General features: G+C 53.5%; 2 protein-coding genes across 4 annotated transcripts; one reads left to right on the top strand and one right to left on the bottom strand.

Moving 5' to 3' along the window:
* Window positions 1-230: 230 nt before the first annotated feature.
* RNF40 (ring finger protein 40) lies at window positions 231-12,528 on the bottom strand. Of its 2 annotated transcripts, none has more exons than XM_061401692.1 (20): window positions 12,432-12,527; window positions 12,120-12,323; window positions 11,538-11,705; window positions 11,262-11,403; window positions 10,412-10,618; window positions 9,745-9,866; window positions 9,477-9,623; window positions 9,305-9,379; window positions 8,092-8,211; window positions 7,816-7,995; window positions 7,507-7,642; window positions 6,578-6,699; window positions 6,064-6,491; window positions 5,860-5,977; window positions 5,587-5,736; window positions 5,197-5,409; window positions 4,991-5,116; window positions 3,753-3,893; window positions 3,558-3,659; window positions 231-1,458 (listed from the first exon to the last, which is right to left on the bottom strand). In XM_061401692.1, the coding sequence occupies exons 2-20, from the start codon at window positions 12,249-12,251 to the stop codon at window positions 1,282-1,284; spliced, it is 3,006 nt and encodes a 1,001-aa protein (XP_061257676.1). In that variant the 5' UTR covers window positions 12,252-12,323; window positions 12,432-12,527; the 3' UTR covers window positions 231-1,281. The 2 variants fall into 2 exon arrangements, with proteins under 2 accessions (XP_061257676.1, XP_061257677.1); XM_061401693.1 differs by having other exon boundaries at window positions 1,453-1,515; window positions 12,432-12,528.
* Window positions 12,529-12,829: 301 nt separating this feature from the next.
* On the top strand, window positions 12,830-17,033 carry CFAP119 (cilia and flagella associated protein 119). Of its 2 annotated transcripts, XM_061401696.1 has the most exons (9): window positions 12,830-13,213; window positions 13,829-13,860; window positions 14,434-14,499; window positions 14,673-14,842; window positions 15,385-15,455; window positions 15,650-15,766; window positions 15,847-15,916; window positions 15,994-16,083; window positions 16,800-17,033. In XM_061401696.1, the coding sequence occupies exons 1-9, from the start codon at window positions 13,010-13,012 to the stop codon at window positions 16,976-16,978; spliced, it is 999 nt and encodes a 332-aa protein (XP_061257680.1). In that variant the 5' UTR covers window positions 12,830-13,009; the 3' UTR covers window positions 16,979-17,033. The 2 variants fall into 2 exon arrangements, with proteins under 2 accessions (XP_061257680.1, XP_061257681.1); XM_061401697.1 differs by lacking the exon at window positions 15,650-15,766.
* The last annotated feature ends 54 nt before the right edge of the window (window positions 17,034-17,087 follow it).

Raw genomic sequence — 17,087 nt, 5'->3', positions numbered from 1 at the left:
CCAGTCTGGGACCATGGACAACAGTATAATAAGCAGGTGGCGAGAGTGGGGTCTGATCTGTGCAGGCCCTCTAGGTTCACTCGCCAGCCTGGGAGGCTCTGGGAGTTAAGTTTTTTTTTTTTGGGAGTTAAGTTTTAACAGCCAAAATCCGGGACCGCGTTTAGGGCAGTTTTAACAGCCAAAATCCGGGACCGCGTTTAGGGCAGGAAGCCTGGCTCTGGACTATAGGCTGAGGGTTGGACGTTTATTCAAAACAGCCTATACAAGACATCTCTAGAGCAGGGGCTGTGGGTCAGAGTGGACCCTTGCACCTGTCAGCAGCTCCACCTCCCAGACCCCCTTGGACTGCCCTTATAGCCCATAGAGTTTGCTTGGGCAGACAGCACAGGAAGCATCATATAGGTACAGGCTCAGTCACGGGGCATTAGATGAAGCTCTTCTACCTGGAATGATTGGAAGTTGGCACAGTGGGCTAGTCTGTCCCTTTCCCCATGGGAAGTTCTGCCTCCACTAAAGGCCACCTGGATGAAAGCAGGGTCAGGGTGAGGGACCCAGCACAGACCTGGGAAGTCGGGCCTGGGAACGGAGGAGAGATTGGGAGGGGTCTGATTAGGATAGAAACTGATGATCTTGGTTCACTCCCCAGATGAGTGCAAGGTGACTGCAGCGAACTTGGAGCCTCCCAGAAGAGGACAGTGCTCCCACCAAGGGGATGCTCTTAGCATAGGACCAAAGAGCCCAAGCAACTCCACAGAAGGGAAGGTCTGCTCAGGTCTGGGGAGCAGAGAGTGAAGGAAAGTATCCCTGGGCCCCAGGGCCCAGTCTCAGAGCAAGGAGCTGGGGATCTGACCAACCCTGGTCCTAACTTGTGAGTGTGTTAAGTAGGTAGTGAGCCTCCACTTGTGTGGGAGGTCACAGCCTGGGGAATTTCCACTTTTTGGCTGGGATGGGGCTGTGGAAAAAGCTGGAGAAGGGTTAGGGCCAGCTGCCAGCAAGTTTCGTTGAGTGCTCTGGGCCCCTCAGGGCTCTCACAGCAGACCTTTCCTGCAGGGCAAGTGCCCCCTAGGCTGGAGTTCTGACCTAGGGGGAAAAGGTGGAACTGAGCTTGGCTAATCCCACACCCACTAGCATGCACTAGGGCCCCTGAACCAACCATGTGGGGAGGGGCTGGGCCCACAGGGTCCAGAATGGAAGGTGGGGGACGCTGGATGTGGGGTGGGGTGAGACTGGAGGCACAGCCCCCAGGGTCCATGGTGTTCCAAAGTCCCCTGAGTTACGTGTTCAGCTGATGTAGACGCGGTGGAAGTCATGGGCACCAAAGGCGGCGTTGCACTTGGGGCACTTCCTCTGGCGGGCCTCATAGCGGCCCCGAACACACTCGAAGCAGAAAACGTGGAAGCACTTGGTAAGGACTGCATCTTTCTTGCGGGTGTTACAGCAGGGGCAGGTCAACCGCGCCTGGGCCAGGCAAAGGCGTCAACTCAGGAACAGTCCTGACAGTGCCCAGATCCCAAGCTGACAGCAAGAGATGGTTCATACTCAGACCACCCCACAGCAGGCTGCACCAAACTCTCACGATAGCCCTGGGAGGTAGGGATAAGCACTTTCCACATGAGGAAACAGGCCGGGGAGCCCAGCCTGATACTATCTAGTTACTATCAAAACTAGATAGGAACAGTCTAGACTCTAACTTGGGTGGTGATGCCCAGTGGTCACAAGTCCCTGCTAAAGGTCAATGACCCACAGGCTCCAGCCTGAGCTCCTCTGCCCTGGGGCTTCATCCCTTGCCGCACTAGCCTTCTTTGGCAAAACCCCAATCCTGGCTTAAGCTGACTGTTTACCTTCTACTTGCTAAGTCACAGCTGGGCATGGCAGTGCCACTAGAAATCTGCTGCTCTCAACCCTCCACTGGGCCCATCCCTGGTGCTCCCCTGAGATCCTGCTGTGGGCCACTTGATTCATTTCTCTCTATGGAGGTTTTATAAATCTCTCTTACCTTGAAATTTCCCACTTGCCGAAAGGTCTCACCTCCTACTCCAGATAGGAAATTCCCTCCACACAGCATTCCCAATAATCTTTCTCTATCCTGCCTGAAATCCCAGCCCAGTGCACTACCTCAGCCACTCCACACAAGTATCACCTCTTCTCTAGCTCTCAGAATCCTACCCACCAGCATTTGACAGGCTCCAGTCTGTAACTTCTCCCAAAGTCCTTCCCTTCTCCCCTTTCAGCTGTCTCCACCCCTACAAGGCCAAACTGCTCCAAAAGGTTGTCTTTTTACTGACTCACCCTCAGTCTTTTCCACTCCCAGTGAGTCTAGGTGATCTGACCTTCACCTCTACCCAATAACCATTTCCACCAAGACTGTCAAACGCAAAAGGTATCTTTCATCACTTGCTTCATGTGCCTTCTTGGTGCTCTGACTCACTCACCCCTGCCTGCTTGAAACTTCTCCAGTCATCTCACTCTACGAGGCTCTCCTTCCTTCTTTTTTAAAAAATTATTTATTTGTTTAGCTGTGCTGGGTCTTAGTTGTGGCATGTGGGATCTAGTTCCCTGACCAGGGATTGAACCAGGACCCCGAAATTGGGAGTGTGGAGTCCTAGCCACTGGACTACCAGAGAAATCCCTCCTCTGTCCATTATTTAAGCTTTGAGGTTGCTCAGGGAAAATGACCCGTTTCGTCTCAGGCCACAGGCCCTCCCTGAGTGACCAGTTCCACGTGGCTTCTGCCTTCACCTCTGCTGACAATCCCCCAAAGCCTCTGTCTTCCACACCAGCCCTTCTGCTTTGTCCTCCCAGACAGCCTCCCAAGAAGTCCCACAAGTAAGTACCTCATCCTCAATATCCTTGAGATGTCACTCTCCAGTCTAAAACCCTTGGATGTCTCCACAATGACTACTGAATAAGCCAAGAATCTCAACCTGGCTCACTAACCTTCAGGATGTGACACTGCCCAACACCCCCTCCCCACCCCCCAGGCTTGTGACTTATTAAAAGCCCAGGTTCTGTCCTTTTAACTACCACTGTCCAGCTGTGCTTCCAGCACGCCTCTCTCAACTAGGGGCCTCCACCTCTGCCTCTCCCTTTGCTGGACCCTTTCATCTCCATTCCTCATGGCCAACGCTGAATCCCTCTGCAGTTCTCCTCTGGAGGCTATTCCTTCAGGAAGTCGGCTGACCGTGCCCCCCTCCCCACCACGCCCAGAGCTATTAAGGGCCTCCCCTGACTGCCCCCAACCCCTCTGGCCTTTGCCATCACACTGCTCATCACTCAGAGGAAAAGAATTACTTGGCTGCCTCCTCCACCAGACTGTCAGTTTCAAGAGACCCAAGGCCAGGTATAGGTCCCAGTCCTCCCACACTCAGCACTCTATCTGGCATGCAGTATATGTGCACCACACTTGAGAGCTCTCTTGATTCTCCACAATGGATTCTGCCCAGGTTTTGCTATCCTACCTTATTTCTGGGTTCCCTGGACTACCCCCTGGAGCTTCACCAACCCCCAGTCTGAGATTTCCCAGGTTCGTGGAGCACAACCTAGCTCGACAGCCCTACCTTGTATTCCTTGATCTCCTCCTGGAGGATTTCATCAGCATCTGCGTAAACTTCCACCTTCCTCTGCTTCTCCAGCTTGCGCCGAAGCCGGGAGATGTCCTCCTGAAGCAGGAGAAGGGGGCAGGCTGAGTGCAAGGGTCCTCAATCCAAACCTGCTGGCCCCGCCCCCGCCTCCACTCCCTGCCAACCACACACCTGAGCCCTCTTGAGGTTGAAGCTCTCCTTCTCCCGCGCAGCCCGGCTCTCAGCCAGGCAAGGCTGGATCTCTCGCAGCCGTGTCTGCACGTGCTCAAGCTGCACCTTCAGGTCCTCGGCCAGCTGGGCTGCTTCCACGGCCTGAGGTGGGTGGAATGGGGAGGAGGGGCACAGCTGGCCCTTGGGGAGCCAAGCGTGTGGAGCCATGGCCCAAAGACGCTTATGTCAACTGTCCAGTGGTTCCTGCTCTTGGGATAAGTCCAATATCTTCACTGAAATTGATTCTGTCTCCTGACCCCACCAGCCTCACCTTGTCTTCCTCATTCCTAGCACTTCTGGCTCCTGACCTGCATAACCCTCTCTCCTGTCTCTGAGCCTCCACAGGGTACTCTGCTCCCCTCAACTCCCCCAACACAGAGACTTTCTCTCTGCGGCTCCCTGAAGCCTCAGCTCAAATGTCACCTCCTGAGAGAGGTTCTTCTGTTTTTCTTTCATACAGTTCTATTTCCTTCATAAGACATGCTGTGAGTTTCCGGGGGGCTACGTGGTTAGAATTCCAGGCCTTCACTGCCGTGGTCTAACAAGCCATGCAGTGCGGCCAAACAAAGAAAGACATGCTGTGATCTGAAACAGTGTTGCTTAATCTGTGTGATTATCAGCTTGCTCTCTGCCCCTCATAACTGGAAGCTCTCACTTCCAGCAGAGGTGATTTGTTCTTGTGATCTCCCCAGCACTCAGTGCAGTCCTGGTACCCAGCAAAAGCATGACTAACATTGCTTAAACGAATGAACCAAACAGACAGAAGCCCAGAGGAGAAAAAAGATGAAAGTCAATGTTAAGCCTTTACCATGAACTGGAGGAGTGATGTCACTCCTGATTCTGTTCCCCTCAGAACAACAACTACCATGAGCTAGAGACATTTCTTAGGATTAATACAACTATGTAACAGAGACAGCTAGTGCAGTGCTCAGGACATGGGCTGTGGAGTCAAGGAGACCTGGGCCCAAATTCCACTTCCACTCTCTCTTGAACAAGTCAACTATCTCCCTAAACCTCAGCCTTCTCCCTTACAGAACAGGAGATAATGATGAAAACTGTTGTAGGATTACTTTAAGGCGAAACACGACCCAACAGGGCAAGTCCTCAGCACAGGGTCTGGCACACATTAAGTGTCTGAGACATGAACGGGGCTGCGTAGGGCAGCAGAGCCAGGCTCTGGCCCAGGTCATCTGCCTTACCTTCCTCTTGTTGAGCTCCAGGGCCTGGCTGCGCAGTGTCAGCTCCTTCTCCACACCCCCAAGGCTGCCCTGCAAGGCTCGCTCTTTTTCCTCCAGCTTCTGCACGGTCAGGAGCTGGGCATCCACCTAAGGACAGGAGTGGGGACTCAGTGCTGGGGAGCCCCTGCCTCTCCAGTCCCACCCTAACAAGCCTGGGGCAGCCCTACCTGGGACTTGAGGCCAAGAACCTGCTCGCCCAGTTCATCCTTCTCCTCCCGCAGCAGCTTATGAATCTGGTTGGCTTTGATCCGCTCTGACATCAGCTTGAAGTTGGCGTCATCCTTTTCTCGCAGCTGCTGGAGCAGCCGCCCATTTTGTTCCTGCATGTCCTCAAAGGCCTGGCCGGTCACATCCATCTCTGACAACAGAGCCTCCTCCTCCTGCAGCAAGTGGGCAGGGGCAAGACGGAACGTGGGAGACGGACAAGATCAACTGTGGGGAAACCGCAGGAAAACACGGCTGTACAAAGACCCACAGAGTGGACCCCGGCCATGTGCTAGACCAGGAGGTTTAAGGAATGCCAACATTCAAAGCTGGGGATGGGGTGGGGGTCACACCTGCTTGGTGGCACCCAACTTGCGCTGCAGGTGTTCAATCTGCTCCTCCGCCTGACGAATGCGCCGCAGGGCATCCTCGTCCGCGATCTTCTTGCTTTCCCTCCGATCCCTCTCCTCCAGTTCCCGGATGCGGCCTCGGAGTTCATCGACCTATAACCACCAGGAGGGAGCTCTCTCATCACTGCTTCCTGCTGACCCAGGGCTCAACTCTGGTCACTGCCCCCCACCCCCACCCTGGGGCAGCCTTTCTGCACAGACCCTACCTGCCCTCACCTCAGCCTTGGCCTTGCGTTCCGCTGCCATGAGCTGCACCTTATCCCGCTGTTCCTTGGGTGCAGACTTATACATGTCCAAGAGCAATTTCATCTCCTTCTGGCTTTCCTGGGCCTTCCTGGGGAAGGCACAGGAGGAAGGCTGGGTGAGTAGGGCTGGAGGTCATTGGGCACGGGTGGGAGGGAGAAAAGAACAGGGCCTCACTTGAGCTCTACTCGGAGACCTTTGAGGAGTTCTGATTCCTTTCTCTTGACCTCTTCCACTTTGGCCTTCTCCCGATCAGCCCTTGAGAGAGCCGAGGCTACAGATGGGGGTCCCAGAACAGGCCCTTCTCGCTCCCGAAGCTCCCGCTTGGGTCTGGCCTCAGGTTCTCGGCCCCGGGAAGAGGGTCCCTGGGCCCCGGGGGTCAGGGCCTGGGTCTCTTCCTCGGAGGCCACCACGTCTTCCTTCTTCGCTGACGAGGTAGTAAGGGCAGCGCCAGGCATGGAAGCCATCTCCTTTCTGGTATCGGGGGCACCAACAGGGCCTGGCCCACCCTCTTCTTTCCCTGGGACTGGGGCACTGAGGCTGGAGTCCTCTGGGTGGCCCAGGCTGGGGATGGAGTGAGTAGAGCCACTGGCCTGGGCCCGGAGCTGCAAAGCAGAGAGAGAACAGGGCTGAGGTGAAACATGCTCACTGGGGCCTAGCCATGGGCTTCCCTGGGCAGCCCGCTCCTCACCTTGGCAATCTCGGCCTGCACTTCGCGCAGTTTCCGCTTGTATCGCTGGGCGTCCCCCTTTAGCTGGTGGTTGTGGTTCTGTAGGCTGCTGATAAGGTGGCGCATCTCGCGGTTGATGGGCCCTGGAGGAGTACAGGAAACCAAGGTCAGACTGGTCCCTGGGTTAGGGGCCCAACCCCTCAGTGAGGGGAGAGGCAGGGCCAGAGCTGTCACTCTCACTATGAAGGAGAGAACAACTGAAGCCTTATACAGAGGGAGTGAGCTCAGTAGATAACGGAAGAAAATTCACCCAAACATAATCTGATGCTGTGTGTTATTTTTGCTAATGAAGATTTCAAAAATACTTCCAGATTTCCTTCAAAGGAACACATAACTGTAAATTCACAAGTTAGTCCACTTCCTTTAGCTTCTTAAACAACTGTCATCTTCGTTTCATGTCCCTGGCATTTCTCCTAATACCTCTTTACCTTCCCTCCTTGCTTTACTTTTCTTGGTATACTTGTTACTACTACTACACACGTTCAATTTTCCCTTTGTCGTCTGTCCTCTCTCTCTGTAACACAGCTCCACAACAGCAGTGATTCTTTGTATTTTGTTCACTGGTATAATCCCAAAGCTTAGAACTGAGCCTGACTCAAAAGAGGTGTTCAATAAACCTTTGTAAAATGAACTAGTGGAGAGGCACCCTAAAGGCCAGAGAATCATGGACGAGGCTGACAGCTCCTGTTCTGGCAGAGTTGGCACCATCAGCCACCTCAGGCGGCTGTAAGCCTCACTGCATCTTTAAGCCTTGTGGTGGGGTCCCCATTTTCCACAGGGAAATGAGGCTCTGTGAAAGGAAAGGATCTAACCTCTGGACAAGCATCTGGCCACACCAGGGCCCAGCAATCCCACAAAAGGCCCCACCTCAACCCTGTCCTCGCACATACCCGCCTGCTCATTGGCCGCCAGGTTCTGTTCAAACTCAATGCGCAGCATCTCGTACTCCTTGCGAACCTGGGCCAGCGTGTCCTCCAGCTGTATAACCTCGGTGCGTAGCTTCTTCTGCAGCCCCAGCTCATCACTCTGTGAGGTGAGGCATTAAGGACCCACACAAGCCCACCCTCAACCTCAGACCTCAGTGGCTTAGGAATTTATTCCCAAGGGATCTCTGGCAGGCACCCCGGACTCTGACACCCTTGACCCAGGAACAACCTGACCCAGAGGGCCTGACCCTTACCCCTGTTCCACCGGCATACCTCCATGTGCTCAATGTGCCTCAGGTGGGAATTCTTGGTGGCCAGCAGCAGCCCGCGGGCCTCGTCCAGCTGGGTCTTCACTTGCAGAGACTCATTGTAGAGCAGTGAGAACTGCGCCTGCAGCATCCGGTACTCCCCCGTCTCCCGGACCACCTCCTCGGGAAGGCTCCGCAATGCTACCTAGGGGCAGGATGTCTGAGCTCACTCAGCAAGAGGAAGGAGAGCTCAGTGCCCACCCTGCAGGCTAATGCCTTCCCAGCCCCAAACACAACTCACCTTGAGGCGCTCATTGGTCCGCACGGCCCCCTGAAGTTCGGCCTGCAGCTTCTCCAGCTCTGCCATGCGGCTATTGGCCAATTCCTGATTTTCCTCCAACTCCGCATTCAGCATTTCAAACTGTGGAGTGGGGAGGCCAGTGGGAGGCAGGGCCAGGGCATGAGGCATGTGTCCCTCACAGCCCCACCATGTGCTCTGCCCAAGCTCCCCTATGTGGAGCAGTGATGGACTCTGAAGGCCCGGGGACAAACCAGACCCAGGCACTTTCCTAAACGTTCCTAGTCAAGTAGGAGAAAATGCAATACTGCACGGTCAGTGCTGGGAACCAAGGCTTGTACCTGACGGGGTCAAGGAAGCCTTCCTGGAAGACCTGAAGAGGAAGCTGAGGAAAGGAGGACAGGGAACAATGACTTTGCAGCACCAAAAAAAGAAAAAAAAATGTGCAGTGACAAAGAAGTGAGAGAGCAAAAGCAGGACAGGGAATGGGACCGGCAGCAGGCCCCTTCTCAGCTACACAACGAGAATGCCAAATGCCTCCAACACAACCAACACCTCTTTCCTCAGTGGTACTTTTAATCCCTTGGACAGTAAGGAGATCTAGCCAGTCCATCCTACAGGAAATCAGTGCTGAATATTCTTTGGAAGGACTGATGCTGAAGCTCCAATACTTTGGCCATCTGATGTGAAGAACTGACTCATTTGAAAAGACCCTGATGCTGGGAAAAATTGAAGGCGAGAGGAGAAGGGGACAACAGAGGATGAGACAGTTGGATGGCATCACACTCAACAGACATGAGTTTGAGTAAACTCCGGGGGTTACTGATGGACAGGGGGGCCTGGTGTGCTGCGGTCTATGGGGTTGCAAAGAGTTGGACATGACTGAGTGACTGGACTGAACTGACTGACGGACTTTTAATCAACTGATATAAGATTCACCTACTTCTTATTAACTCCCCCAACTAGAACTTAAGCTCCATGACAGGTTTCTGTTTTGTTCTCCAAAATAACTGCTTTCTACACAGTAGCTAACATTCAGTATTCAGCAACTATTCACTGAATACAGATATTAAACAATAAAACAAAGAACACTGTGAGAGACAGGCAAAGACCTCCAAGACCACAGCTGATGTTTGTCCCTAATTCTAAGGGGGAAGTTCAAGGGTAGAGTAGAGAAAAAGTTGCGGGAGGGACCAGGAAGAATGCTGCTGCTCACCTTCTGCATGCTGAGTGTGATCTGGCCCCCCTGGAAGCCTGAAGAGCTCCCAGACACATAGTAGCCAGAGTTGAGCTGTGGAGAGAAGAGATGGACAGATGGGTGTCGAGAAGAGAAGTTAGGGCCCCATGTACTCTGTTCAGGCTCCATCTGACCCAGCCCCGAGCCTCACCTGCTCTAAGGCTTCTGCCAGATGCTTATTAAGTTTTTGCTCCCGCTTCCGCAACTTCTCAATGTCCCACTGCAGGTCCTCTACTGTCGTCTCCATCTCCAGCACTTTGGTCTCTGCAGATGTCACTTTATCCTGGAGCTCAGAGTACTGGGGACAATGAAGGGGACAGAGGCTTAGATGACAGACTTGGCTCCCCAAGATCCTTGGGTGTCCAACTAATCCAAACCCTGTCCTGGTTCCAATCCCACCCCCAAATCCCAACTCCCACCTCCAATGAGATGCGGTGGTGCTTCTCCTGTAGTTGGGTGGCCAAGTCCTGTAGCCGCCGATTCTCACGGCCCAGTTCCCGGGTGCGTGCCCGAGCCGCCTCGCCGGGGGGCTCACTGTCCCCTGGGAAGGCAGGGCTCAGGTAAGAGCCAAGTCCAGGGCAGTGGGTCAAAGTACTAACTCATTCTGGACTCTGCTATGTGCCCAGTGTGATCCACCAGCTGTCTTGCCACTTTCTCATGACAAAGCCAGGAGTCTTTATCCCTACTGTACAAAGGAGGAGACCAGCTCAGAGAGGAGAGCCATCTGCCCAGGACGCCCGGGTGGGGCTGACAGAACTAAGGTTGGGCTCTTGATGCTATGCCTTGGATGGATCAGTAACTGCCACTAAGATTTGTGAAAAGTGCTCCCAAGAGGTCTCCAGCCCCAAGGGAGGAGGACCCCCTCCCCCAGTATCAACAACTCCTTCTACCCATCTCTCTAGACGTCAACTCCAGAAATCAAAGCCAGATCCCCCACTGACAGTTTAACCCTTCTCCTGAGAACGTGGCTGATTTATCCCTTGGGGAACTGTGGTTGCCTCTGGGCTAGGAGCACTGAGGAGGGGATACCATGAAGAGAGAAATGAAAGTTGGGGCACCTCGGGGGTGGGGGCATAAAGAACTAACCTCGGCTATATACTCGCTGACAGAGTTCTTCCACCCGGCGCTGCAGGCGGTCAGAGGCCTCCACAACACGGGACACAGCTGCCTTGGAGAACTCCATGCGGCCCTGCAGCTGCAGCTCCACCTCCTCACTACTGCTTGCACCAAGGGCCACCACAAAAGCCAAGGCTGGCTCACTGAGAGGGGGCCGCAGCTGCATTGGCAGGGGCTCTGGGAGGGACGGACAGATCCTCGTGAGGACAACAGCAACAGTCACCACTACTCTGTACCAAGTGCCAGACTGAGCCCTTCAGCACTCTATAGCTTACTAAATCAACACAACCAACACCTGCAGGACTGTGTTATCCTCGTCTTAAAAGTGAAATAACAAAGGTTCAGGGAGGCAATGTCCCTAAGGCCAGAGAGCTACCAAATCACTTCCTCAGGGACGCCTTCTCTGCCTTCCCCGATCTAAACTAAAGTGCACACACACTAACTCCCTTTCAGGCCTCCCTGCCCCCTGCAACGTCTTTCTTGTGGTTTTAATCACTTCCTTTCCTAATGGTTGGGGCAGTAAGTTATCTCTTTTTGGTTATTTGTCTTCTCCAAATCTACAACAATGCCAAGTACACAGTCAACATTTAATATTTTTTTGAACTACAGGTGTCAAGATGTGAATTGCACTCTTAACCATATCACTCAGATTTCAAAGCCTGTGTTCTTACCCACTGCCCTTTGTGGCCTAGAAAGGAAATCAATTGTGTGTGTTTGCAGGCGGGGAATTCGGCAGCCTAATAATATCAAAGTCCCCTCCTCTCCAGGACCTTTCCCATAACTTAATTAAGCTTCCCAGATCCTAGGGCTCTGGCCCTACCCCTCAGCTCCGAAGTCCCTGGCTCTGTGAGAGGGGTCTCATCACGTGTCGGCCCCTCCTGGGTTCCAGGTGCCTCTGTCCCTGAAGACAGCTCCCCCTGGCTCTCATGGTGTCGGAGAAGGGCTTCCACAGTTTCATCCAGCTGAAGGGAGAAAGCACCAAAAATGTTATGAATCCCTCAGGTGCTTCCCAGCTTGATACTCCTTTCCTAGTAGAGGGATCTGAGGATTGGCAGCTGGATCAAGGCCAGGTCTTCGAAAGAAGAGCGACATCCACCTGGGCCCAGTAGCGATTGACAATGAGGAGGGTGGCATCATCTGTGGCCTGCCGCTTCTCCAGCTTCTCAATTCGTTCTCGGAGTTCGTCTTCACATGCCTGTCTCTGTTCCAGCCGCTCTGCAAGTTTCTTGTTCTTGAACTGCAGAACCTTGAGGTCCATCTCCTCCTACCAAGGAAATAAAGGGGCCAAGAAGAGGGTCAAGCAGGACCCAAGAACCCAATCACAGAGAAAGACAAGAAAAGCAAATGCAACGGATGGAAGTGGGGAGCCTCCCCAAATGAACTGCCATTAGGATTTAACGAAGCTCAGACACCCACAGAGAAAGCGTCTCGGTTGTGAGGCGGATCATGTTCTGCTTCTGCCTCTTCCTACTGAAGTCTTTGACAAGCCACACGCCCTGTGGGAACCCGTTTTCCTATCTGTAAAGGGAAGGCTGACGTCGTGTCCTCGGTTTCCTTCAGCAGAGTGTTCTGTAAAGTGGATCTTGCTAAGCTTGGGGAATTGGGAGTTAAGTTCAGGACGATGTGGAGGAAAAACAGATGGGAGTTCTAGCAAGTTTTGAGGCAGGAACCCACGAACCGTGGAAGAGATGCCTCCCAGGCGAATGGGCTCTATGAGCGTGGTGGTGGTCTTCTCCTCGCGGCTCAACTTCTTCTCTGGGGGCCCCGAACCCCCATCCCCAGCGGCGCGTTTGTTGCCGGGCCCAGACATGGCCGCGGCAGCGAAGAGAGGAGCAGGGTCTCCCGAGGGACGTCAGGCAGGCGGAGGCTGCACTCCTATCACCTGCAGAAGACAGAGCGAAAAGATGTGGAGGCGGCCGGAGCTCCGCAATCACGCAACTCCCCCTCACCTACCAGAGGGTCCCTGCCCCGCTGGCCCTGGGCCCCTCACCGGCAGCAGGATCAGCCCAAGGGCGCCATCTTGGACTCCACCGGACGTCACTGGCCTCCCCAGCACAGAGCGCAGGCGCCAGGGGCAGCCCCGGATGTGGCGAAATTGTCTTCACTTCCTGTTTCTATTGGTCTCGCTTTGTCCCGCCTCTCGGGTCTCTATGGGTTTCTTTCCGAACTCTCTTCTCTCCGTGATTGGCCAGTAAACAGTTCCCATGGTAACCGATAACACAGGTCTACTTTCCAGTCCTAAAGACACCGCCGGCCCCAGATTAGCAACTTTGAAAGGAGGCCATGAGGGCGGGGCTTGCATCTTATTACGCACGCGCACTCTCTCCTCACTGATTGGAGAGAGCCTTACACTTTCTCCCCGGCTCCAGGAATTCCCTTAGCAACGGTCATCGTTGAGACGAGAGAGACGCCGCCAGCGGATTGGCTGCCCCGGGCATCTCTGCAACGCAAATTGGCTGGAGCGTCGATAGAGGGCCAGGCCTTGGCAGTGGCTGCCTGAGAACCGGCTGTCCCGGAACCGAGGCAAGACAGATCCTGTGGTGACCCCCAGCACAAAAGAGCGACAAGATGATCCGCCGGAAGTCCAGCCAATTCCAGGGACTAAAAATGCAGTCGGAGCTTGTACAGCATTACGAACTGCGGCGAGAACCCGAAAAAGACCTCAGCTCATTGGATGAATCGGCCACGCGTATGGGAACAGGTGTGCGGACCGAATCCGGGACCGTGGCTTCGGTGGATGTCGATAACGATCCTTCAGCCAACTTGTTCCCGGTGAGGACGGGACAGTGATTCGATCATGGATGTTTAAAAAGGGTTCCCCATCAGGGCGCCACCCGACGTTATGTTGACTAAAATTTAAGAAGTTTCCCCGGGCTGCTTTGGTGAGGAGGCAGAGGTGTGTGACCCCGCTTGTTATATGCTCATGAATAGTACTTAGGGATCGCTGAAGCCCAGCCCGGCAGCATTGCTCCTATCTAGTCCTCAAGATTGGAGAAGGCAATGGCACCCCACTCCAGTACTCTTGCCTGGAAAATCCCATGGACGGAGCAGCCTGGTAGGCTGCAGTCCATGGGGTCGCTAGGAGACGGACACGTCTGAGCGACTTCACTTTGACTTTTCACTTTCATGCATTGGAGGAGGAAATGGCAACCCACACCAGTGTTCTTGCCTGGAGAATCCCATGGACAGAGGAGCCTGGTGGGCTGCCGTCTATGGGGTCGCACAGAGTCGGACACGACTGAAGCGACTTAGCAGCAGCAGCAGCAGTCCTCAAGATGAGAAGGCAACTTAGCACGTCCTTAGGCCGATAGAGATTCGCAACGTGCCAAGAACTAGGGGCCAGAAACAACACAGCCCTGCCTTTCCCAATTCGCTTTCTCTCCTCAGCCGCCGCTGCCCCAGCCCCGGATCTGTATATGGTGAGTATGAAGTCTGGGGGGAAAGTTACCCTTCACACTTGTATTATTCCTTTAGGGCTTCCCAACAATCCTGTCAAATAGCACTGGTATCTCCATTTTACAGATGAGGAAACTGAGGCCCAGAGATGCAATTACCCAAGATGACTATAAGCCAGGTCTCCTGCTGTCCCAGTCCAAAGACAGAGTGTGAGAAGAAGGTAGCCAAAGACTGAGAATGTAAATGTATCATTGCCTCTACGGAGCATTGTACAAATGGGGACACCAAGGCTCACAGAGGGAAATTTGCCCAGTTAAACAGCACGGGAGAGGCAGAAACCGGAACTCAAGTTTCCTAACTCTAGGTTTTATAAATGAAGAGGATTCTTAGAGTTCATTTAAGCCATTTACAGATGGAGAAAGTGAGGCCCAGAGAGGGAAGTGACCTACTTAAAGTGACATAGCAAGTTAGTGGAAGGGCCAGACCTCTAACTCAGCTCTCTTGGTTCCCAGTCCAATGCACTCACCACCACAGTCATATCATCAAACTAATGCATGATGGACACCAACACGTTTTCCTCTCTTTTCCTATGACAGGAAGTACCTGGACATCCATTCCATGCACATGCTGGAGAAGACAGCCAGCACTGAGGAGATGAGGGAGTATGGGGGGGAGGGGAGTAGGGAGGGGAAGAGCTAGCTTTGGGGGACAGCTGAGGGGAAGGTGGGCTGGGAAGGCATGAGGAATGCCTGGCTCCAAAGCCTGTTGTGCACTAGTGTGGAGCAGGGAAGGGAGACTCTAGTTGTCACTGATTCCTTCCTCTCTCCCTCCCAAGGGTGCTGGCCGAGCTGTTGGGACTAGGTTCTCCTGAGAAGAGCCTGCGGGATGCCATCACTCTGGACCTCTTCTCCCATGCACTCATCTTCTGCCGCCAGCAGGGCTTCTCCCTGGAGCAGACCTCAACAGCTTGTGCCCTGCTCCAAGATCTTCACAAGGCCTGTATTGGTAAGAGGAGGGGGCTCCCCGAGGGCCTGAGTCCAGGGCAGAGGAGGAGGAGGCTGGCACAAGTGATCAGGGGAACTAACAGCAGGATTACCACCTGGAATCTTTGTTCTGTCATCACTAACAGAAGTTATCACACACAAATTACTTCACCTTTGAAATCCTCTATCTCCTTATCTATAATCAGGCTACAACACTAAGTTATTCAACTGTTCCGAGAAATGTTATGTGTAATATGTGTAAATATATACACAGTGCTTAATAAAACAGCTCTTTATTCCTGAAACCCATTTTCTACAGAATGCTTAATGAGAGCTAAATTATGTATTTCTCGCTTTCCTGTCACTTCCACTGGAATATACACTTCTTAAGGGCAGGACCTTGTCTGTCTTGTTTAGTGCCTAGAACAGTGCAGAATGGGTACTCAATATTTGTTGCCTAGATCTGTCTACTTCTAAAGCTCATGATCAGTAAGTAGCTGTTGAGTGAGTAAAATGTGATTATCAGGGAGGGGACTCAATGTCACATCTTGCTTTCCCTCCCAGAAACACCCTTGGGCAATGTGGAGGAATGTTACCGCTACTTCACCAGTGTTCTTTTTTGCCATGGAGTCAGGGTCAGTTTCACTCTCCCCATCCCCCCACCGCCTTAAGGTCCAGCCCAGCCTCCCACCCTCTCTCACACTCATTACCCTTATCTTCCTCTGAAGGCCCCAATGGGGTCTTCCTGCTCCTGGACTGCCAGGCACTTGGAGAAAAGGTGATGGTTTCGGGAGGGGGTCAGTCCTCTAACTCCCAATCATATCCACAGCGCCCCCCTTTCAGTATCGACCTCTTTAAGGAGGAACAGCTGCTGGCCCTGGCGGATTATGTGGTGAATACCTACTTCCGCCACTTCAAGCTCTACAAATATGTCTTCACACCCCAGGTACTGGGCCAGGGGCTACAAGAGGCCGCCCCTCGTCTCTCCTCTTTCCCCAGTGCAGTTGATTTCCTTCCTCTTCCCAGGTGCGGCTGGATCTCTCTTTGACTTACATGGGGCTAAAGCCACCCAGCCTCTGGTCAGAGGATGAGACAGGTAAGGGAGAATGCTGGGGCAAGAGCTGGACTGCACTGGGGCTGGGGCTGATGCCTCCTTCTGCTTCTGGCTTACAGAGAAAGAAAAGGGAGGAGAGGTGGAACAGCAGGCAGTCATCGCACAGGAGGTGGAACCGGAAACAGTGGTCCAGCCAAAGCCAGAGCCAAGTGAGGACCTGGAGGGGTTGGGGCTCCCTGTGACTTTGGGCAGGTGTGAAATCAAGGGTTCAGGACTTCAGATTTTTCATTTTAGTCATGGTGTCCTTTCTCCAAATGATTCCTTATGGAGAATGCATGTTCCAAGATGGAACAAAATAAAAGCACAGCTGCTGGGGGGTGAGGCAGGAGCTCCAGAAAAGGATTATAAAACCAACGACAGTAACAGCCAGCACACATCTGGCAATACTATGTGCTAGGCAGGCCTTGTTTTAAGCATTTTATATACATATATTGCCTGTGCCAAGTGGCCTGTGGAATCTGAATTCCCCAACCAGGAATTGAACCTGTGGCCCAAGTGGAAGCATGGAATCCTAATCACTGGACCACCAAGGAATTCCTGCATTTTACACATATTAACCCATTTACTCCTCTCTCAATCCTAGTTAAGTGTTATCACTGGATTTTACACAGGAGGAAATGTTCAGTCACCTGCCTGAGGTCACACAGCTGCTAAAGGAGCAATTGGGAAATGCAGCGTACATAAAACCTCTGCCCATCTTTCTCTTCTAGAAGGGCTGGCTGACATTTCCTGAATTGAAGAAACACTGCCACCTGGGTCACTCCTGGGGTAGTCCCCCTTGAAGGTCGTGCATGCCTGGCTAGGGGTCGGTCCCTCAGCCCCATGGCCTCTCCCCTGACCCGCCCCTTCTTCCCCGCCCCTGCAGGCCAGGTCTCCATCCTCCGAGCCTACATCAAGAACCAGATGAACAAGGAGCTGCGGCAGCTCCAACAACTGGTGGAGGAGCGGCTCAAAGCCAGTGAGGAAAGGCTCAGCAGCAAGCTGACCACCCTCGAGCGGCCCCTCCAGCTACCTCCAGGCAAAGGCAAGAACAAGACCAAGTGACTCCCTGTGTTTTCCCCAATAAAGGCCTGGGCCAAAGTGGCCCCACCACGCCCCACCCCACCCCCTCCTGAGCACCTTCTGAGCTTCCCTGCTGAAGCCAGACACCAGA

This window comes from Bos javanicus, chromosome 25 (genome assembly GCF_032452875.1).
Source record: "Bos javanicus breed banteng chromosome 25, ARS-OSU_banteng_1.0, whole genome shotgun sequence".
Taxonomy (NCBI): Eukaryota; Metazoa; Chordata; class Mammalia; order Artiodactyla; family Bovidae; genus Bos; species Bos javanicus.
The sequence above is the reverse complement of the archived record's forward strand: the minus strand, read 5'-3'. Positions and strand labels throughout refer to the sequence as shown.

What these genes read in the sequence shown, in the direction of transcription:
- RNF40 (XM_061401692.1), bottom strand. Translation starts at nt 12,251, where the DNA reads ATGTCTGGGCCCGGCAACAAACGCGCCGCTGGGGATGGGGGTTCGGGG. An exon ending in GGCACATTGAGCACATGGAG is followed by an intron (nt 7,643 to 7,815) that starts GTATGCCGGTGG and finishes CTCACCTCACAG; the next exon opens with AGTGATGAGCTGGGGCTGCA. An exon ending in GGCGGCCAATGAGCAGGCGG is followed by an intron (nt 6,700 to 7,506) that starts GTATGTGCGAGG and finishes GTACTCCTCCAG; the next exon opens with GGCCCATCAACCGCGAGATG.
- CFAP119 (XM_061401696.1), top strand. Translation starts at nt 13,010, where the DNA reads ATGATCCGCCGGAAGTCCAGCCAATTCCAGGGACTAAAAATGCAGTCG. An exon ending in CAGCCCCGGATCTGTATATG is followed by an intron (nt 13,861 to 14,433) that starts GTGAGTATGAAG and finishes TTCCTATGACAG; the next exon opens with GAAGTACCTGGACATCCATT. An exon ending in CTGGTCAGAGGATGAGACAG is followed by an intron (nt 15,917 to 15,993) that starts GTAAGGGAGAAT and finishes TCTGGCTTACAG; the next exon opens with AGAAAGAAAAGGGAGGAGAG.